This window comes from Orbicella franksi, chromosome 3, assembly GCF_964199315.1.
Source record: "Orbicella franksi chromosome 3, jaOrbFran1.1, whole genome shotgun sequence".
NCBI lineage: Eukaryota > Metazoa > Cnidaria > Anthozoa > Scleractinia > Merulinidae > Orbicella > Orbicella franksi.
The window spans coordinates 2749234-2771691 of NC_138147.1; the positions used below are offsets into that span (position 1 = coordinate 2749234).

General features: G+C 38.2%; 1 protein-coding gene across 3 annotated transcripts in view; it reads left to right on the forward strand.

Moving 5' to 3' along the window:
* LOC145480651 (intermembrane lipid transfer protein VPS13C-like) overlaps positions 1–22458 on the forward strand; it is a 67981-nt gene that overhangs the window by 11787 nt on the left and 33736 nt on the right. For all 3 annotated transcript variants that reach the window (XM_081458935.1, XM_081458937.1, XM_081458936.1), the window contains exons 22-62: positions 657–754; positions 847–956; positions 1449–1507; positions 2202–2286; positions 2535–2602; positions 3010–3088; positions 3332–3419; positions 3505–3622; positions 3787–3859; positions 4042–4116; positions 4517–4619; positions 4810–4855; positions 5229–5307; positions 5801–5963; positions 6743–6816; positions 7248–7390; positions 8272–8366; positions 9118–9258; positions 10013–10064; positions 10208–10259; positions 10488–10526; positions 11132–11263; positions 11853–11930; positions 12463–12665; positions 12990–13128; positions 13441–13513; positions 13607–13672; positions 13776–13849; positions 14148–14304; positions 14744–14817; positions 15317–15459; positions 16098–16264; positions 17533–17584; positions 17997–18048; positions 18406–18444; positions 18891–19031; positions 19217–19294; positions 20525–20754; positions 21307–21454; positions 21859–21946; positions 22284–22364. In XM_081458935.1, coding sequence (XP_081315061.1) covers positions 657–754; positions 847–956; positions 1449–1507; positions 2202–2286; positions 2535–2602; positions 3010–3088; positions 3332–3419; positions 3505–3622; positions 3787–3859; positions 4042–4116; positions 4517–4619; positions 4810–4855; positions 5229–5307; positions 5801–5963; positions 6743–6816; positions 7248–7390; positions 8272–8366; positions 9118–9258; positions 10013–10064; positions 10208–10259; positions 10488–10526; positions 11132–11263; positions 11853–11930; positions 12463–12665; positions 12990–13128; positions 13441–13513; positions 13607–13672; positions 13776–13849; positions 14148–14304; positions 14744–14817; positions 15317–15459; positions 16098–16264; positions 17533–17584; positions 17997–18048; positions 18406–18444; positions 18891–19031; positions 19217–19294; positions 20525–20754; positions 21307–21454; positions 21859–21946; positions 22284–22364 — 4055 coding nt within the window. The remainder of the gene's footprint in view (positions 1–656; positions 755–846; positions 957–1448; positions 1508–2201; positions 2287–2534; positions 2603–3009; positions 3089–3331; positions 3420–3504; positions 3623–3786; positions 3860–4041; positions 4117–4516; positions 4620–4809; positions 4856–5228; positions 5308–5800; positions 5964–6742; positions 6817–7247; positions 7391–8271; positions 8367–9117; positions 9259–10012; positions 10065–10207; positions 10260–10487; positions 10527–11131; positions 11264–11852; positions 11931–12462; positions 12666–12989; positions 13129–13440; positions 13514–13606; positions 13673–13775; positions 13850–14147; positions 14305–14743; positions 14818–15316; positions 15460–16097; positions 16265–17532; positions 17585–17996; positions 18049–18405; positions 18445–18890; positions 19032–19216; positions 19295–20524; positions 20755–21306; positions 21455–21858; positions 21947–22283; positions 22365–22458) is intronic.

Below are 22458 nucleotides of genomic sequence, written 5' to 3' on the forward strand. Positions count from 1 at the left end.
TCTTCTAAGGTCGCAGAGATGTCACCAATCCCCTTGGGGTCCCCGAGATCTCAGGAAACATTTTCTTCAGGCACACCAACAAAGTAGCTGCGTACTTGCTCAAAAGTGTAATAAATACTAGAACGGTATCGTAAGTACAGTGGAACCCCGTTAACACGGTCACCAGAGGGCCACAAAAATCTGGCCATATTAAAGGAGCTCAACCACGGTTTGCACATATTGAAAAGTTTAGCCTCACTTTTTCAAATTCGTCGTTTGTAATCCGCGTTAATCTTCTCCATCCTTAGCCATCCTTGTTCCTTTATGGTTTATCATTATCTCTTTGGTGTTTTTCTATCTTATTAAACTGTTATTTTCAGGTTTTCTACCATTTAAAGGTAATTTTGTATGTGGCCAAAATAACTCAGAATACCGTGACTGAGCTCCTTTAACGGGGTGACCGTATTAAAGGGGCTCTTTAAATAAGACTATGACTGACTGAGCTTTAGTTCGGGCCAGATTAAAATGGCCGTAATAACAAGGTGGCCGTATTAACGGGGTGGTCGTAAGGCGGGGTTCCACTGTAGCTTGTCTCGGAGTAGATCGTTCTGATGTCGTAATTTACATAGAAAAATTCCACGATTGCATTACTTGTGACATTGTGATTTGGTTAATAGGTTTCATGCCAAGATTAACAGATTCAAGATGCTTGGTTCTTCAGAAGAGGATAACGAAAACAAACAGTGTCTAGTTTCATCCAAAAATTCTCTTAACAGTGAGTGTGAATGTTCATGGCAGCATTTTACCACCTCTTTGTTTCGATTTTCCTTGGAAATTATGAAATATTCATTTCCTCTTGAATTTTAGGGCAGTTGACAGCTTTAGTAGAGTGTACTTTAGAAACTAAGCCTCTGGAACGAAATGCAGATTATGCAGTTTCCTTGAAAGTGGAACCGGTTGAGATGATCTATGATTCGGTAAGTTACATATGGAAATGTGTCCGCCATCTTTTGAAGTTTTACCTCTGCTTTTTGCAGTGTTGTATTTTGTATGGAATCTGAAACCGCCTATTAGTCATGCAGACTTTACTTGTAGCTCATGCTTGTTGTTATTGAATATACCTTTTTTTGATATTCTTGGTATTGGACTAGAGTTAAATTGCAATAGAAGCTCATGAGGAGGAAGATCGCTAAAAAGAGATTAATGTGATTTGCTTTTGAATAGACTCCCCTTATAGCCGCAATTGTAAGCTAGTTCCAGCTCATTTTTGGAATGTGAACCTGTCACTGAGACGCATTTGCCATTATACATGTACTGTTATGACTGGAGGAAGGTTTCAAATCTTAAACATGTTTTGTGTAGTTTTCTTATTGCTAGCGAGTCACAAAACCAAGTTACCTTTTCTTGCATGTAGTCTTGAAGACAAAAAAATGTATTGTCTGTCATCTACTTTGTACTTTTCCAAACAGCACACCATTGATAAGATTGTCGCATTCTTCCACATGCCAGAAAACACCAAGCTTCAAGAGTAAGTGAACGTTGTTTTTTCTTACACAGGCCTTATACTGTTAGTAATAGAGGCCATCGGCATAGAAGCCTGAGAACACTTTCAGTTCCATTAAGTTTCATTTGTCCAACTGCACGCTTGAAGTTCAGGGTGTCTTTCCTGTCTGTGATCGTGGTTTATTTTCTTAACATTTTCAGTCGTGTAGTCAATCTTACTCGGAACCGTACTGCCCGCACGGAGTGGGACCTCCGACCACTTGGTCTGAACCGTCAAGTTCTTGGGCCGATATTCCGCCAGTACGGCCCTTGCACTTGGATAATAAGGACCTGATTACATGGTGAATTTCTGCGTGGGCTGAAATTTCAGCCCAGCTAGCGGGGCTGAAATTTTGTTGCGATTTATACGTGACAAATTTCAGCCCGGGCTGACATACTGTTTCGTAGAAAACAAAATCACTGCATAAGTCCAAGCTCGCTTTTCTGCCCGGGCTGAAATTCCGTTTCCATTGGATGGGATATTTTTCAAATCCTAGCTCGGTTTTTCAAATAGGGCTAGGCTTTTCAGCCCGAGCTGAATTGCGGTCCGGGCTGAATCCTTCTCCATGTAATCTCCGATTTGAGTTTTAAGAAGATTTGTTTCAGAAGCCGGGCTGAAATTCGCCATGTGATCAGGCCCTAAGATATAACTGATTTAATGCTTAATCCTGTGACTTAAGGCTTGAGGTGGCAGCGGCGAACAAGCTGCAGGAACTGAGGATGTGGACCAGAGCAGGGTTAGAGTATGCAATTACTCAGCATGAGGTTAGACATTAAATTGAGCTGCTTGCTTAGGTTATCGGAATGATCAATTGATTCTTACTGATAACTGATACAAATTTATTAAGTATGGTAAATATTGTCATGTAAAGTAATGAGGTACTGAGTTAAATTAAACCACACGATGTAGTCCTCAGGAAAACAAACTTGTTTTTGCAAACTTGTGCGTATTTTCATTAACATTTATTGCGCATGACATTAAATACAAATTTTGGAATTCTCATTTTTTTAAGGTCACATATCTTGACTTGGATGTGAGGTCACCCTTTGTTGTGATTCCTGAATATGGAACCTTGCAAAGGCATGTATATTAAGTAATATATCAAATAGGAGAGACCATCCTTTACCACATTTCCAAACACCGAGAAGAGAGTTAAGTAGTGGAGAACTTCGAGGTGCTTGGAAATGTGGTAAAACTCTTTTTCGATTGATGTATCTTCTCAGTCGAAACTAAACTAAGGAGAAAACAGAGAGAAAAAATGGTTAGAATCTATGCTAATTAAGGCACCGCCACGTAATTTTAACAGCTGTCAAAATTCTGCATTGTTAGCAGCAATCAACTGATTTAATTGTAAATCGACATTGTAATAAAATTACCTTCACTACACGGTACATTTTTTTTTGTCCATATCAAGCAGAAATAACATACGTATTGATTGGTGTTATGTTTTTATATGTTGTTGTTTTTTTTTATGTTTGTATTTTTAGGGATGGCAGTGTCTTGGTAGTTGACTTGGGACATCTCAAAGTTGTCAGTAACTTGGCCTCTCGGGACACAAGTGTTCGAGTAATTGTTTCAACAAATTATATTAATACACAAAATAAAATATAATTGACGTTGACCAGACTGTGCAATAATACTTAAACAACGAAACTTTATTTATGTACGATTTTGATATAGTCCATTCGACTTTCCTACGAAAACGGAGAACTCCAAATTTTAATTTACTTTTGTTACTGATGGTTTTCAAATAAACTGTAATTACTGAGATGAGCACTGACTTATAGATGACATTACTGCTTCTTTTAGAAAGTGTCCGATCACGAGCTGGAGGAAATGTTCTATGACAAGTTCGATTTGACTTTGGATGATGTTCAAGTTATGATTTTTGACAAGAGTAAGTCATTGACACTTTGTTTGAGTTACTTGTTACGTTACAATTTTTCGTCAGTGTCCTGAGATTCTATAATTTGTTTTTGAAGGTTTGAATTGGAAGTCAGTGCAAGGCATTTCCAGTTCACCTCACCACATTCTGCCATCAACGGCCTTAAATCTGCAGTTACAAAAGAGCATAACAACTGATAACCTTGAACTGCCAGAGTAAGTAAACTATTCCTCTTTTTGCAAAACTCAAGTACTATGAAACGTATCAACAATACAGCTTTATAACAATCATGTGTTGCACTTTATTAATCGAGAAAGAAAGATCATTTACCAAATCAGATTTTCTCATTAGTCTTCATCTTTGTGATTTTGTCCATTAGATTTAAAGTGTCATCTGTTCTGCCATCTTTGCATCTGAAATTATCAGATGAAAAATTCAAGATGTTGAAGAAGGTATGAGATACTTTCGTCATTAAAACAATATTTTTGATTCGGCATTTGCTCTTAAAGCACAAACTCCTCATTGAGAAAGCTTATGCCCTTAACACTCACTATTATGAGAGACTTATATTCCTGCCAGTCTCAGTTTAAGAATCATTTACTGAACCACTAACATCAGACCGAACTGTTTAAAGTTCTTAGATCATTTACCGTTTGGAGTGCAACAGCCTTCCCTACTTGAAGAAAAGCGAGCCGACGTCCTTTCGAAGGTAAAACAACTTAGGTCTTTATTGGATCGTGGGATTTCTTGAGGCAGAACAAAACATTTATTTGAGGCGTAGTGTGGACGTATGAATTTACCATTTTGTAACTGTAAATTTACAGCTTTTACCAGTAATGTTTGAGAGGTAGAAAAGCCAGCTTAAATGTGTTATGCATCATTCTCCAAATTCAAATTCTCTGAACGTTGCCAGAGCGTTTGGTATTATTTTGGTCTAGACATAATGCTCTCAGGGTGTCTGGCTTGACTCAAGTGTTAAATTGTTAGGGAAAATCGGCAAAACGATGGGAATTTGTAAAATACGGTAAATCTGAACACATTTGCTACAAATCGCAATAGAATTGGAGTACGTTCCATCATTTATTTCAGTTGTGATTATCTCTCATCAGAGTGAATGGAAACACAGCTCGTCTACTCTTTCTTTGGAGGAGGCAAGCGATCTCCAAGCCTTATTCAATAATGCAATGATTGCACGATTACACAGCACAGAAGGTAGGTTAGAGTTTAAATAATAATCCAATAGACATTTTACTTAAGCCCGAAACACAATAGGTCAAAACACATATATTAATGTATCTTATTAATGTCTCTTTCTGATATTTACTTGGTGCTTGTTACGCCACTGTTTTATTCATTTAGTTTTACATTTGTTGTTGATATTTCGTCATTTCTTTGATTGTAGATGAAGATGTTTGGTATGACACGGAAGAGAATCTTCCGGAGGAAAGGTGCGTAGGCCAGTTAACCTTTGCTGTTTTTAATCGGAAGGAATTTGAGCGCAAGAAAAGGATAATGTTGCATTTAATTTATTGGAGATAATTTATTCAGTAAATAATTAATTTAAAATAATTTAGCAAGGTTCTCTTACTTTTTTGTAGTATTATGTGTATCGTAACATTTCTGGGCTCTGCTTGTACTGTTGAACTAGTTTGCTTGTGTATCATTCGTCTTCAGTCGGAAAGTGATATGATATTAGGGTTTGCCATTATTCAGCTGGAAAACTGTTTCTTATCCTTTGTTAGAGTCCCTCGTTTCTTAAAACCTTCACTTGCTTTCGTCTTTGTAATGTACATGTATGTATTGCGTTTGGAATTTTTGCAGTGCTGGAGACCACGCTGTCGGTAGGGAAGCCCGCGATATAGACAAGATCAAATTAGCAGGGAATTTTACCATTAAGAAGGTACATTTATGATGGACCCTGTCAATTCGAACACACACGGGCCATGAAAATCTGGTCGTGACACTCAGTCGCTTCGATTTGGAGGCTTTCATAAACGTACATCTTGAGGATGATGGATAAAAGGTTGATCCTCGGGGCTTTGGTCTGCGGAGGTTAAACTTCAGTTATGTTCTTATGCTCGAAGAGTGTTAGGTACATACAGGATTCAAGGAGCTCAGTCACGGTATTTTCAGATATTTTTACCACGTACAAGATTCCCCTTGGAATTGAAGAAAACCTGGAAATAGACATTTACTAAGATAGAGAGACATCAAAGAGATAATAATAAACCATAAACGAACAAGGATGCTTAAGGATGGAGAAGATTAGCGCGGATTACAAACGACGAACTTGAAAATTTAGGCTAAACATTTCAAGACGCCCAAACCGTGACTCAACTCCTTCAGGGGACGAAATGTTTAGGGGTTCTTAGTAAAGCTTTGTCGTTTTTTAGCTTCTTATCACAGTGGACAAGGCAGATGAACAGTCTACCAGTGGTGATCCATATCTGAGTCTGGAGATACGAGATGTTGGAACAGATTTGGCCGTTCATTCATGGGACATTCGTGCTCAAGTTAAACTTGGATTTATTCAGATACTTGATAACCACTGGAAAGGTATTTCACTGATTGTATAATACATTTGTTGTACTGTCATATTGCTGGACAAGTCTTAAAGGGAAATTGGCGATAAGATATAACCTACAGGTAAGTTCCGCATTAGTCTGACAACTGACACCGACAGCGTAGCAATTGCTGCGGACAACATGGAAATAATTTCACGCGCGTTTTGACAAAATTAGAGTTAGTAGAGTTTTTACAAATCGCAAGTGAAGTTATTTCTTAACTTTACGAGTATTTCGTGTGATTACCTTTTGATGTCATGAGTGACAAATTACATTCACAATCGTGGGTTTTAACTTATTTACTGCATCGAGAAATCTCACGCCAAACGTTGCCATGGCAATTTTGGAATTTCACATGTGAATTTAAAACGCTGAAATTTCGCGCCAGAATTAAGGAGTACCTTGTCACCCATGATATTATAAACAAGGGAATTAAATGCTGCAGATGCTTATTTCTGACCGTTATCTGGAGAGATCGTCACCAAACTTTTAAAACCATCATTTTAATGAAAGGTGTAAATGGTCTTTGATTTTCAGAAAACAATTTCGCTGGGTTACTTAACGCATGTATGGTCCAGTTCATCCCAATACAACATGTTCTTTTAGGCATGCTTTGAAAGTGGGAAGACTTTTTCGTACTCTACCAGTTGTTTTTACTGTTTATTTCATTTTTTTTAAGATATATTTTTTACTTTTAAGATTTAATACAATTGTTTTGGCGAAGTTGTTACTTTTGGACTTCTTTCATCCTCTTTTTGTCTTGATATACAGACATTGATGGCTCCAATCTTTGCCTGCTTACCTCATTCGCGACAGATGATTGGATTACAATCAATTACGTCAAGGTACATTCTCAAGAAAAATTAACGGATTGCTTGACACACCCTGTGATAAGTATTGTGACAAGCATTTCCATATTTTCAGTAGCGTCACCTTTGATTACTTGTTTAGGTCGTATTCAGGCAGTGTGACCGATATGCAGGTTGCCGGATTTGAAGTCCGGAGGTACCGTTCAAGTCCCATTTTGACCACCAGCTGGTGTGTTTCTCTGTAGTCCCAAGTTCAACTCCTGGACCACGTACAATTTGCCTCCTGCCGGTCGAGGATTTTAGCCATGTTATCCTCCTTTAGGACGTTTTTTCTCCAGTAGCCCTGAAGAGCCCCATTGGGGGAGTGGTTAATTAAGATATTGTACATTTGTTTTTAAACATACTTCTTTCGTACTGAGATTCCTACTTCCTTATCAATTATTGTCTTTGCTTATTTGTGTGTTTAGGCCGATTCCTCAGGCCCAGAGTTTAAGGAGACGTTCTACTCTATTGAGCAACTTATAGAAATGAGGTTTAGCTCGCTGAAACTGACAGCCAAACAGGAGGCCCTAGCAAGTTTTCAAATATTTGTTCTTAGCTTGTTTCAAAGGTAACAACTCAGACGTTTTATATCTCTATATACCTTTGGGAGGCGCGGTGGCCTCATGGTTAGTGCGTTCGTCCCCGGAGCGAGCGGTTCGGGTTTGAGCCCTAGCCGGGGACACGGTGTTGTGTTCTTGGGCAAGACAGTTAACTCTCTCAGTGCTTCTCTCCACCCAGGAGTATGAATAGGTACCGGCGATTTGTTGGGGAAACCTAACAAGTTGTGGGGGAGTGACCTGCGATGGACTAGCATCCCGTCCAGGGGGAGTAGAATTACTCCTAGCCACTTCATGCTACAGAAACCGGGATAAGTTCCGGCAGCTATGAGCCATCGGCTCCAGGGCTTCACTTATACCAAATACTGTTGATTACGTTTAAGCACATAAATGGAAAAAAAAACAACTTGTTGTATCGCCTAGAAAGACATAAACCCCTTTGAAACAATGAATTGAAACTGTAACTTTGGTCTCTTACATATTGTCAGATTTTGTGCAAAGTTATCTTATTTACTTCTATCTTTTTAAATCTTTTTAGGGCAACCTTGTAGGGTCCATGTTGCTTTCCTTTTCAAGATGTGCTTTACTTATATATTTTTGTTACTTACGTCTTGAATTGATGCTATTTTTACCTCAAAATACAGCAATAAATATTGATCGATTTGTGAACATGCCGCCAGTGATGAATTTCATGTCTTTCGTGTAGGCCACTTTGCATCATTTCCTATTATCCTCTATAAGACAAGCTAAACAACACAGTAGTTGAAATGTTCTCAACTTTAAGGCTATATATTCCTGAATTAAGCCATTAAACCAGTTAGAGACGTGATGTAATTTCGAGCACACTGTAGAAGTTGAAGAATTGGACTTTTTGATTATTATTTTTTTGTAGCACTGGCCTTGAACCTGAGTGGGAAAATGTCCCTCGGCGATTGCTAGAGACTATTACGGAAGAGGATCAACTTGACAGCTCCGTTGCCACGAAAGGTACCGCAAAATTCTTATGAGTATTGACTTCAATATGTTGTGAAAATTCAGTTTTCAAAGAGCATGTCACGTCAGCTGTGATGTCCTTGATTCTCGAGCGTTACTGAGAGAGTAAATACCTGTGAAGGGATTTTTGGCAAATACTTCCCTTGTAACCGACGAATCTTGTCAGAATTTCACTTTTGGAACTTGTCCCATGTAGGATTACATTTTATGTTGGTAGAAGTTTCACGCTTTCTCATTTAAATACGCTGTCTGGATCGAGAGAACCGTTTCTTCCTAAGTGTTTCTGGGAATTTTCAAGTGCATACCTAGCCTCTTACAGGCGTTCAGTAAGTTAGGGCGCAGCGCGTCAAAACGGCGGAGCGAAATAAAGGAGAGTGAGACTTGGGTGAGGAGCGACCAACCGCCCGTTCTCTCGCCTTCCCGCGTCACGCTTCTCCCCAATTTTTCCCTGCGCCATTTTTCGCGCTGCGCCCCAACTAACTGAACGCCTGGAAGAGACTAGCGTATACCCAAGCCATTGAACCCACGGCTCAATGTAACTAAGAGCCACTAGAAAACGTTTGGATAAAAATCCTGGTGAAGATACAAATGAAACAAAGAATATAAGCAATAAATGGTTTTTAAAACCGGTCGATTTGCTCCCAACGTTTTTCATGTCGCCATTTTCTTAACTTTCATAAGTAAGGGGCTTCACGATTGTATAACTGTTCTAACTGTCTCTGTTGTTTTGATCGCCCATGATTAGTGACTACGAAGAATAAAACAGAAGATAAGAAATCACAAAGTGATTCAGACGCGGTCAACTTCAAGGTTGTTGCAGCAGTAGAAAAAGTCACTGTCATTCTTAGTTCCATGGATCGCCATGTTGGGAAGGTGGATGTGAAGGGTAAGTCGGTGTCATTGGTTGATTTATGGTCACGTGGTAATTGCTCAATTCAAATGCTGCTTGGCGGGCAACAAGTAAGCAATTGTTGCCTGCTCTCCCTCTAACCATAGGGTACTTCTCCTTGACTAACGACTTTACATTTAACTGTAGCTATACAACACTGGTCCGTTAAAAAGAGTTAATATTCTGTTTTCTCTGGAATCAGATCTTGATGTTTCTCTCGGAACCAGCGATTAAGTGTTTAATGTAAAGCTTAGAAAGTCTTTACGTCAAGAAGTCCTCAGTTTATTTCTCCTTGATGCATTAATTGCGGGCTCGGTGCCAGATATTTTTCTTTCAGTCTTCTGTGATTATAATTTGGAGTGTCCTCAATTAGCTTTATTACGCTATACACGTTGTCACTAAAGTTATTATTTCTTATCACATTTATGTACGCAATTTACGCCGTTGCGAAACTATTGCCTAAAATTGAATCTGTAAGTATAATTAGTCTTTTTTTTGCGCGTGTGTGTGTGCTTTGTGTGCTGTTGCATGTGACGTTTCCTTATTTTCTCTTCTAATCTGACCCAAATAAATAATTGCTTTAATCACTGAGGATGGCTGCCCAGTCTTATTAGCTCACTAAGGTTATTTCGGGCAGCCATGTACTAATCTGTATTTTAAACTTTTTTTTAGTACAATTAAATTTTAGCTATGAGTGAGTACAAATAAAGTTGTTGTTATTGTTGAAATGCCTCTGTTTATTCACTGGTAGGGCTTGATGTCAAAATAGATGTGTTTACTGCCGAGACAAACATAACAGCCAAGTAAGTACGGATCAATATGAAGATTATTGACTCTGTGCATCATACAATGTAACGTTAAGACAAGTCATGTGATTCTACCTTTAAATCTCCTTATACTAAGATTGAAGCCAATCTTTTAAGTTATGTAACTTTTTTTCTGTCAGATTGGAAGACTTAGGTATCGAAGATCTCACAAAAGGAACGTTGTATCCTCAAGTAAGGACAAATTCCTTGGCATTGTTTGCTTTTCATCTCATAGGCCTGATATAAAAGGACGTTGATTTTATGATCACTTCTGTTTGCATGAGTTTGCAACAAAGTCAATATTCATTAGGTAATATTTCTAGTGTACTGCATTATCTTTTTTTGTGATGGTTCGACGTCTTGTTAGTCACAGTTTAACGTGATATTAAACACTTTTATATGCTTTTTTTGTTTTAAAAGATCTTAGATTTGGCGGATAACACAGTTTTCGACTGCCAGGTGAGTTGGTTGTTAGGCTATACGATATTGTGTATCACAACATGGAGAAATAATTTAAATTATTTGTTACCTCGTACGACCAGTTGAAGTCACATTTATTAAATCAAATACAACACTAACAGTACTCAAACTCATGTTACATTGCATTACTTACAACACTTTAACATTAAATTGCCACGTTACTTAAATTAATATATAGCAAAATAGTTGTGCCATTTAGACATTTCCTTTCAATTGGTTCAAAGTTTACATACGTCCCTTTAGAAAAAAAAAACCATATTTTGTTATCGTGAATTGGTGACTTGGGTAAAGTGAAATAAATGAAGAAGCGTTCTCAAGTCGAATTACTCTGAGTAATTTTGAGTAATTCGACTTGAGAACGCTTCGTCATATATGTTATATCTTTTTATCGCTATTCTTTGTTCAACACGGTCAGGATAATTATTTAGCATAGGTGATAAAAAATTGGAGGCTAGGTGCTTGGGCACTAGATCCAAACCAATCGTATACAAAATCAGTGTGCACAATGTTAAAATAAAGTTAACTATAGAATTGTTATTTACTGAATCCTGTACCTAGTTTTTTTTCATGTACTTTGCTTTAAGATAACAATCTTTAACAAGTCCTCGCAAGGTGCTTTTGCAGACCAGGATCCGACAGCTCTGGATTTCTCAGTCAATGTAAAACTTGGAAAGCTCCGATTTGTGTTTCTTGGCTATTTTGTGGCCCATCTTCAGGTATGTGTATTGTTAATGCAATTGACTTGTATTTCGTGACTTATATAACCCCAGGCTTGCAAGATTAGTTTTTTCGTACAAGTGAAAATATATGAAAGACCATAAAATTGAACTTCGGAGAAAGATGCAGATGCAAAGACAGTTAAAATGTATGATCTTTCATTAAATTATTCATTTGTATCTTCACCATATGTACGGGTATAGTAGGAACTCACAACGTAACCAGATCCCAGTTGGGTTGATAGCTCAGTTGGTAGAGCACTGCACCGGTATCCCAAAGGTCATGGGTTGGAATCCCGTACAGACCTGAATTTTTTTCAGGCTTTACTTTCACAACTGCTTAAGTTGTGTAGAACTGCGATGATTATTGATGTCTTTGCTGTAGTTGTTTCCGTAAGCACTTCTTGTTCTCTATTCTGGATTTAGCCTTGTGCAACATTGTTCTTTCCAACCAAACCTGTTGTTATCACTCGTGCTTGCGCGCATTCTTGCAAATCCCCACCGTAATTATATTAATCTTGCTTGCAACAAAACGTGCTCACACTTTGTGTTTATGAACCTTTTTTAAAACTGCAATCGCTGTTTGTAGAATTTCCTCCAAGCACTTGTCAGTCCAGAAACAGTTGCATACGCCCAAGAAGTAACTCAGAAAGCTGTTTTGAACCAGGTGAGTGAATGGGTTAGTTAGCAGTGTAGACCTAGACCGGCGTTTCCATATTGGAACCAACCAGTGGCAATTCTTCGACCAGACTTATGTCAGGGGGCTCTTGTGTCCGTTATCGATTCATGACGAAAAATTTCTGATGTCTCTATTGTTTTCTTTGCCTATCAAGTTGTCTAACTTTTGAAAAACTCTCATTCTGTTCTCTACCAGTTTACATGTTTTGCATGGTTTACCTTCCGAAGGGAATACAACCCTATTGACGTAACTCTTATGCTCTCTTCCTTTTTTATCACCATATTGTGCGACATGGTTGAACTTGCAAGGCCAAGACACTCGAGCTTCTCGCGAAGCTCTTTGTTTGTTTCCTATCTAGTAATATAACTTCCTTTGGCGTCGCCAAACCTTGATTGGATCTTACCCTGTCTGTATTGCTCTTTGCGTAGTAAAGCAATAAAGACCTTCTTCCTCCAAAGTGACATAAATCTTTAAAGAGCCAGTATTGACTACTTATGCCGACATTGTCTCCTCTTTTCAGGTTCAGCAAAAACAGGGCGCAAAGATTGGATTAAACATTTCCGTGAATGCACCACAAATTCTAATCCCCTGCAATTCAAGATCGAGCGAGAAGCTCATTGCAGACCTGGGTCAGTTGCACATTGCTAATTCCATTGTCAGCTCGTCCCAGCATGGCCTTATTGACCGGATGGATGTAGCACTAAGCTCATTCCAAGTTTCAGGGTATGCCGAACATTGTGTGTAGAATATAATGACATTTTATTGTAAATAGCCAACTGGTCTGTCCCCTGCCAGTTGAGATTTTTAACCATGTTATGCTCATGTCCGTCTTATGTTTCACTGTTTGTTTTTACTGGCCCTGAAAAGCCCCATTTCTCAATGCACGTATTTTTTCAAAGACTAATTAAGGAAAGCTAAGGAAATTGTAAGGAAACCTTTAGCTTGTCATTTTATGTAAATCATGAATGCATTTCACTGTATAAATCTAAACTGTATGAACGGTTTAAGGAAAGTACGTTCGACTTCACGACTATTTCTTTTATTTAGCAATTCTCAAGTAGAGAAATGCCTTAGTAACCATCTGATTGAACCAGTTGAGTTGAATGTGATAGTAAAGAGACGACTGAACTTAGAGAAGAGTGACCTTCCTTTGATTGAAGTCGAGGGAAATTTGGAGTTGTTTAAGGTATGGATATGTTTGATTTCTGTGTTTAATTTCGCTGATATATTAAACACTGTCTTATGCAGAGAGCGCGAGCAGTGCTTGTTGCAAGGAGCAATAAAGTTCAAACATCTTAGATCCTCATCAGTTGTGATGGACCAAAGGGCGCGTACAAAATCTACTACGTTCACGTTTTTTCACCGCAATGTGTATGAGGAGTAGTCTGTGCTCTTAAATTTCTACTGCTCGGAACACCTTCAGTTACATTTTCATGTAAGCAAAACAGCATGCAGACTAACCGTTGAAATATTTTTTGGTTGCATTTGTTTTTCATAGATAAATTTAGGACTCAATGATTTCCAAATGCTGATGATGATTTTAAATGGTAACTTGTTGGAGGGCCAGCAGGGCAAGTATATGTATCGTCTTTATACATGCTTTATACCCCTCTACCTTGAACTTAAAGTTAAGTAATTTGGCTCTTTAACATTTTTTCAAACAGAACGTCAAGCTGTTCCTAAAGTGGATACAGAGCAACCAGAGGGGCAGCAGACATCACCAGACACAGGTGTGATGTCTTTACCCATTTCCTTTGCCTGGTTCAAAATGTTTCATATCTGCAATAGTTGCTATGAACAATGTAAAGAAACTTGATTGTGTGTATCTTTAAGGTTCTTTGGACAAAACAGATGCCAAATCCATTGAGGAAGTACCAAATGTTAAATGTCATTTTACTATAACCAAGGTTGGTGTAGTTGTTTTTCTATAAGCTCAAAGTTAACTGCCCAATTCAGTTAAATAACAAATCCTTCTCGCTGGATATGTGATTTGTAGGCATGTCACAGACGACAACGTCGCGTTGGAACATTTTACCCTAAGCAATTTTCATTTGCCTTACTCTGACCCAATTGTGATTATAACTCCTTTTTTTTGTTTTGTTAATCGTGTTGCACTGTGGTATTTGACTGTACTAGATTACGTTTCGCACTCTGTACTGTCTTGTTGTAAATTCCTTACAAACATAATCCGATTATTACCTATAGGTTCTAGTTAGTTCGCCCAAAATTGTCGATGGAGTTTCCAGGCCTTATTTGGTTCTGGAGACAAACAACATGAGTGCCATTGTCACCATGGAAACGTGGATTCTTAGTGCATCTGCAAAACTTGGAGGAATAGAGTTGCTTGATCATCTAAATAAAGGTAAAAAATTCCTTGGATTTCTGCTTTTTGTCAGAAATAATAATGGAAATGAGAAGATAAGAAATCGTTATAAAATAGAATCAGTTATTAATTCTTATTTCTCTTTACTCATACCAAACAGAAGTCAACAGCGTTTAATTTAGTAGTGTCAATGTCACAAAAAGGAAGACTTGAAAGTAATGTCAGAGACTATCATTTACTCGCTAGGTGAAGATGTTAAAAAAATTGAGAGAAAACACAGTTTTATGAATGGTTCATTTGCAAAGTAACTGTTCAAAGGTAACCTGCTACATTTTCTGGCAAATTCAAGACGCTTGAGATGGTTATGTTTTGAAGTGCTATCAATCAAATATTTGAGATCGTAGTAGGGAACACATAACGTGAGCTTTAAAAGTTGATTTAGATCTTCGTGTAGCTAATTGATGGTTTTCTTGTTCAGGTGAAGATGGCTCACCGGTAAAATTATTATCTTCTTCACGGGACGCAGATCTGATCTCAGTTTCATACAAAAAGGTGCGTTTAGTCAACTTGTGATAGTTTTTCCCGGATTGAGTCTGATTGGGCGTTGAGAGATTGCGACAAGTCTCTAATTAGTATTTATTATGTCAATCTCCTATGTGACAGTTTATTTCCTATCTTTGAACTTGAAAATGGTGTCATGACGGTTCCGAAACGTCGCTTGGTCTTATCGCTAATTATTACCACAAAAATATCTACCATTCAGGTCAGGGAAGCAGACCTTACTTAATGAGCTTTCGTTCGTTGTGTCTAGCTGTTGGGTGTTATTGTTTACAAAGTAGTCGATTTTGTGGCTCTATGTTATAATTATTTCAATAAAATCATGCTCTGACCACATGGACAGTCATTTGAGCAGTTGAAAATTGGGCAAGGTCTTGGGATCAAATCCCATCGATATCAAATCATTTGTCCTTAACATTGTAGGGTTGACAATCAGTACAGAGGTTGACCCTGACATTTTTTTTTTTAACGTGGATATTATCCTTTTCTTTAGGTCGATCCCAGATGTCCAGAATTCGAGTCGACTTTTTGCACCGTTGAACAGCAAATAAAAGTAACGTTTTCCAAATTGAAGATCGATTGCCTGCAAAAAGCGTTGATGGATTTGCAAATACATGGTCTTGCTCTTATTTCCAGGTAATACGTTATGCCATTATGATCCAAAAAGTTGTTATCCCATATAAAGGTGCACGCCACTTTGCCAAGAACACGGTGGTAATTAAATTTAGGGCCTCTCCATATGAGCCCGGTTTATCTGGCTGGCCCAGTTACCAAGTTTTCGCTTCACTCGTATTTTCTTTGTTAAAATTTTGACGTGTTCATATGAGAAGGTGGGCCAGCCCAGTTACCAGAAACCGAGATCTCGGGATTCTCGGCAACCGGGTTGAAACTATTTTTCATTAAAACACTCAAGCCCGGGTGACCGGGACGAAACTTTTTTGACAAAATAGCGTCATTTTCGCAGCATAGCGACCAAAATAGCATAAGTTATGAAGAGGCCCTATGTGAAGAGGCCATTAAATGGTCCAGACGTTCTAGTCCTGAGTTTCACTTTGCAAGATACTTAAAAACCCGACGCTACAGGAAATAAAGTATTCTTGATCGCTTGCATGAGTGTATATAGCATTTTTCTTGAAATGAAAATATTAGGATGCTTCATCTATAATTATAATAGTATAAATTGAGACTACTTTTATCGAGGCAAATTTGGCTCTAGAAGTAGAAATGGTGATGCCCAATGTCAATTCATTGAAAAATAATTTGTTTTATTTCAGTCTTGGAGAATCGTCTACAAGTACTCTAGCACCGGACGTACAGAACAAGCCCGAAACAGGTCAGAAAGGACAAAGGACTGTTAGTCTGAAAGTGGAGGCAGCGCTGTCAGAAGTGGATGTTCTCTTGAGGCAACCCCGCAAGAATTTGGCTGACATCAAGGTTCGAGGTATGTGAACTTAATTTCTGGAATACTCTACTTGCTCAAATGAACTGTTAAACTTAAACATACCTTCAGGCTTAGATCATCCTGTAAAGCTGTAATTATCACTTGGTTGACTAACTTTAATGAATTACTTCCGGAAGTTTTTATCTCTCCTTCTGGTGCATGGATCACGTTGATTTCTTTCATGTTTTTCAACCATTTCATGGTATCATTTTCCTTAAATGGCTTTACCAAGTAGCCTCCTTTAAACGTGTAAATTGTGACAGGTTAATTGCAAATATAAAGGCGTATAAGTGAAGGAACTACATGTACTTTGCAGATCAGAATTGATAACGGAAGTAGGGGCTACGTACTACCGTACATGTAATTTCAATCCAGGTAGACAAGCTACGTACATTGTCACACTTAAGGCTGGTTTCCATACGATCGCAGACGATCGCGGATCACAGATCGCAAAAAGTTCTGCGATCGTCTGCGATGATATGGAAACACGCATCTGCGATCGTCTGCGATCAATTGCGATCGTGCGATCATATGGAAACCAAAGTTCTGCGATCTGCGATCGAACCGTATCCCATAATATTTTGAATTCCGACCCATGATTCGACGCTTCTTTGCAACAAAGCAACTGCTTATTTGTTGTAAACATGGCTGGCGTTGAACAAGGTAACGTTAGTAACGAGAAATTTACGGAGGAATTTGCGCGATATCAGTGCGTTTACCACCGTAACAGTAAAGATTTCAAAGACAAAAACAAAAGGCTAACTGCTGGGAAAAAATCGGGGAGAAATTTAATTTATCGGCGGCTGAAGCGGAGGTCAAATCCCGCAACATAAGAACTGCGTATGGTCGTTATCTGAAGCGATTGAAAACGCTACCTCCTGGATCGGGGCGAGATGCAGTGCCGAGGAAATTTGCAGCAAAGTTTCCTCCTCGACATCCGCCATATTGTTTGTTGCGATTTTCCCGCCAGCACAACGCGGGTGTAATTTTGACAGTTCCACTGTCCGAAATGTATGCAACAGTCGGCTCTGCGATCGCTTGCGATCGTCTGCGATTATATGGAAACAACTCTCTTTGCGATCGTCTACGATCTGCGATTTGCGATCCGCGATCATCTGCGATCGTCTGCGATCGTCTGCGATCATATGGAAACCAGCCTTTATTTACAAACATTAAACCATTTACCCGCAACAGGAACTGACGAGTTTTCTACAGTTATTTTCTCAGTAAACCATTATTGTCAAAGTCAACTGACGTTTGTTTTGTAGGTCTCACAGCAGAGCTGCTTTTATGGGAAGGTGGACTTGTTTTAAAGTCCAGGTGAGTCTGGTTGGTACGTGTTTGTGATCAGTAAACTGTGGAGCTGCTTCTATTGTTTTGTTTTCTTAAAGTAAGACGAGATTTAGTTTTGTCGGTTGCAGTACAAATTTTAGCAGTATGTGCAACCTTTAACTGGGTAAACCGAAAACATGGATAGCACCAAATGAAAGAACTGCTTTATGACTTTTACATGAATGCATAGTCACACTTTAGGGTGTCATCCACAGCTTCAAGAAGTAAACCAAACAATACCTTTAGTACACTCTGGAGGCAATAAATATTTGGTTGGGGATGAGGCTCCGGTAAAAAGGAAGATTTATAGAGGAGAATTCAATTGGAATTGGAAGCTATTTGTTTTTGTTAAGGTTCGAGATAATGATTGTCTGGCATTCTTCTCTATCACGTTTTACAGGCAGAATGACCTTTCAGTTGTCGATCTTAATGCCCAGTCATACTATCCTAAGGTAAAGTTTAAAAAAAAGACATAAAAACATAGATAAAGCGAAATATCAGTTGTTTTTGCGTAGTAGCTTGAACCTGTGCAAGTTTCAGCTCAATTGTTGAAACCTCTCTTCCAAAACTGTGTGAATCTTTATTATTTAAGGCAACCCTTTAACCTATCAATTATCTCATTGGAATAAATATTACCACTTCTTTCTACTACCACATTTATAACTTATCACCTGCATTGATCAATAAATGTCAGTGTTTTCCTCTGGTATTTTTGAAGTAAGCACGAATGGTCTCCATAATATAAAGTGTTTACAGTTCGGGGCCTGTTAAAATGTAGTTTGTTTATTTCCTCTGGTTTGTTTTGACAGGTTATCTCTGTAGAGAACGAGAATGTTTTTGACTTCGAGGTAAGAGTGCACGCGAACTACCAAATGAATACGAATTAATTGAAAAGTGATCTTCGAGATTTTACACTGTTCTAATATCCGTTTCGATTAGTCTACACGATTTGCAAGTAAAGTTCTACGCCCATCTCAGTGCACTGCTTCCTTATTTACAGGCCTTCTCGATGTTGTCAACATTCTGCGACCTATGGAAAATGAAATTTTTTCTTAGTTAGGGAATTCCAATGTGAAATAACTAAAACTTCACAGTCTTTTTTCTTGGTAATCTTCAATGCATTGGTATTGATTCAAAACTGCTCCATTCGAGTCTAGGTATAGGCCTTAGATGAGTTGCTAAACTTGATGATAAGAAAATTAAGACTCTAGTGATATTCTAATTGTAAATTTCGTAGTTCGCATTGTAAAATTTGACTTACGGTATCTTCATTTCAAAAATGTTATCTTTTTAGTTTAAATACTTCAACGATACAAACAAACCAACGATGGATGAGCCAAACACTGCTGATCTCACAAAGCCAGATGGAAACCTTGAGCTCAACATTGGCAAGATAAACATTGTCTTTCTGTATCGATTCATCTCTGAACTGTTGGTGAGTGTTTCTTAGTTTGAAGAACATGTTTCTGTCATTGAGATTTTAATTCTCTCTTTCTTAAACAGCGATCGTGAACTTTTACGAGCACTAAAGAGGTAAACCTCTCTCTTAAAATGTTTTACATGTCTTTTTATATATATATATATTAACCCATGTATTGTTGACTTTCTCTCTTTCATAAGCAATTTGTTGAACCTTTGACAAGTCCTCAATCAACCGAGTATGTAAAAGCAACTGCACAAAGAGCAGCCACCGAACAAGTAAATGCGTTATAAAAATCTGTGTTATTGCAATCCTGACATCCTCATCATCGTTTTCTTTGTCATCCTCGTCATCGCTTTCCTTCTCTTCCTCGTCCACTTCCTCGCCCTGAATCCTTATCCTTACATTCGTTTTAAAGGCCCATTAACCGATCTTTTCGAGCCGTTGCTAAGGAAAATTTAGTCTCATCTAACCTCCTCATTTTTAATTAGTTCAGAGTTATTTGATGTGTTTCAACTTTTTCATGATCAGTAACACTAGTGATGACGTCATCAGGCCACGCCCATGGTCATGTGACTAATACAGAAAAAATGCAAAGGCTCCCAGGCAAATTACTTTCTCGGGATTTTTTCCATTGATTTAGTATTTTAATTTAAATCCTCATTACGCTATGCATCGAGTTTGTTTCATTTCTAAAAGGTCAGATTTTGAGAGCATTTCAAAATATTGAAAAATTCGTAATTTTCTGAAAAAAAGCACGATTTCGAAAAAGGAATGCATAGCTATGTTGCCAACGTTGGCTTTAATCGAAATTCGTCGAAAAAGGCTGGATTTAATGAAAAACCGTGTTTTCTTTAGCATTTAAAGAAACCGGAAGTGCGCCCGATATCTATTGGAAGTTACCCTATCAGCGCGTGCGCAATTTACATTACCAGCGCACTTCGGTAAGATCAAACAAAGCCACACGGAGTTAGTTTTTCTGTTTCTATTGCTCTTGTTTTTCCGTCTTTCTCTTATTTTGTCTTTGCTTGTACTTTTTTTACTTTGCATTTTGCGAAACACAAAGAAAAACATCTAAAATGTATGCGAATTTGCAACTTTTTGAGTTGTTTTTATTTTCCGTGCTCAGGCTGACGTAAGTGACCGGAAGTGAAATTTCACCTCCTTAGCAACGCGCGCGAGCGCGCGCATGAATCGGTTAATGGGCCCTTAATCCTTAGTTCAATCCACATTTTTGTTGTTATCCTCATCTATTTCCTCGTCACCATCCACATCGTTACCCTCATTAATTATCCCCATTCCATCTTCATCTTCATCTCCATCATCATCTTCATCCACATCATCATTCTCGCTCTTATACACATTCACTTCTCTTATCCCCTTCTTTGCATCAGCTTCTATAATCCTGAAACGACATCGGTGTTAAATATGAATCGGATGGTGGAAATTGTTGAATTTCTTCTTCAATTGGTATACTTCCCTAACACTTTGATGTTTGATTTCTACAGATAGAGTCGATTCAAAGCCAGGGAACCCGCATTGCTTTACAAGTGGCAATTAGTGCTCCACTCGTGATAATTCCGCGCCACTCTCACTCGGTCGATATGCTTCTTGTTGATCTGGGACATTTGGATCTTCAGAATGAATTTGATCTTCTACCATTGCCAGGTGAACACGACGACAAGGAGAGTGTATTTGATGTCATGGAATTGTCTCTACAATCAGTGCAGCTAACGAGGTAGGCCACATTTTTTGCGAGATTAGCATGTTTTTTTTTTCTTTTTTTTTTCTGTAGTGGAGGACCAGAATGGATTATTCCTTGTGTCCTTCGGAGTACTTTCAACCATTAAACAGTGTATGGTATGAAAAATACAGTCATCATTTCGAGAAATGTCCGAGTTTTTGTTCTGAAGTCGCAGGATGCTTCATCAGATAAGATAATTAATTTCCTTTTTGTAAACCTCTTTACTAAGCAGTAAACGAAGAGAATCTAAATTGTTATGGTAAGAATCTCAATTTAAATCTAAATTTTGGAGATAAATGAAGGTGTTCGTTAGTTTCCCATGGAACACTAGTTTCCGCGAATGGTGAATGTTCCAAACTAGAGGTTTTTCAACATGTGTTTTTCAAAATGTCGATTAATTTGTTCCTACAGGAACAGGTAAGTTAAAAACTTCAAATCCACCATGTATCAGTGAATTGTACATTCAAGTAACTGGAATGCGATTTAGATGATGTTAACTGGAGTGTTCAGTAGATGTGTTTCGTCATTTATTTTGTCCGGCTGTAGGGGTGTCATGGATTTAAGTTCATCTGCTGTTGTCAAGCGACATCTTATCGAGCCAATAAAACTTGATGCGAACATAAAACGTTCACTGCAGCCTTCTTGCCAAGACGTCCCGGTTCTAGAATGTTCTGCCACCTTGGACTTTGTTAAGGTATGTCACCGTTGGTTGTGTGAAATTTCTTGAATGTCTTTCTTAAAACAACGTATGCCAGCGTAATACCGATTAAATTCTGGTTCAGGTTTGGCCCTCTTTCCGGCGCATCATGCTAAAGATCATTCTGTACCATGAACTGTTGTCAGAGTTGGCTGAAGTAATGTTGGTTAGCGCTAAGACTTTTGAACACCATAATTTCTCGGTATTTATCGTTAAAAGTGGTAACAAACGTGATCATATCACATTTTATGTAGATTTTGTATGTTTTAAAATTTTTATACGGAGACGTGTCTCCATTACATGTAAATGAATGTTACCTTTTTTCCCCTCAATTGCGAATTCGCAGCTGCAATATCAAGTTTGCGAAATTTGTTTTATATTTCCTTCTTTTTTTTTTATAGATGAATCTGGGTCAACAAGATTACCACGTACTCACTACACTTTTTCAAGAAAATCTAAAGGAATCTGAAAGTTACGCCTTGATGGAAGGTAACACGTGTTTGTTACTGAACAAGTGTATTGTTCTCAAAGCATTAAATTAGTCTACATCCAGAGTCAGCTTCTCAGGGTCATTGATAATTCAGTGTATTAACACAAAAGTAGTCATAATCGTCACAGTGTTGGGAAATGTGTTCATAATTACCATAGATGGTAATGATAATATTTCCCTGTTTCTCCGTAGTTTTAGTATCAATTGAGGGCATATAGAAAACACGAGAGGCAGTGTTTATTGAGATTTCCAGGCACTCTCTTCTCGTTGTTTGAAATTATGATGAACGTTTTCTCTCGTGTTTGATATGATACGTCCATTTTTGTTGTTTTGTAGAGGCAAATCAAACATCTGAAAACTTGGCAGAGGAACAAGAAGAACAGATTGAACCTACTATTGCAACTAATGCTTCATCAGGTATGATTGGATTGTTTTTGGACGTCTCTGCTTGTAGTGTGATTCCAGTGGATTGAGCATTGTAAATTTAGCTACTTGGGTAGAAGTACAGTAG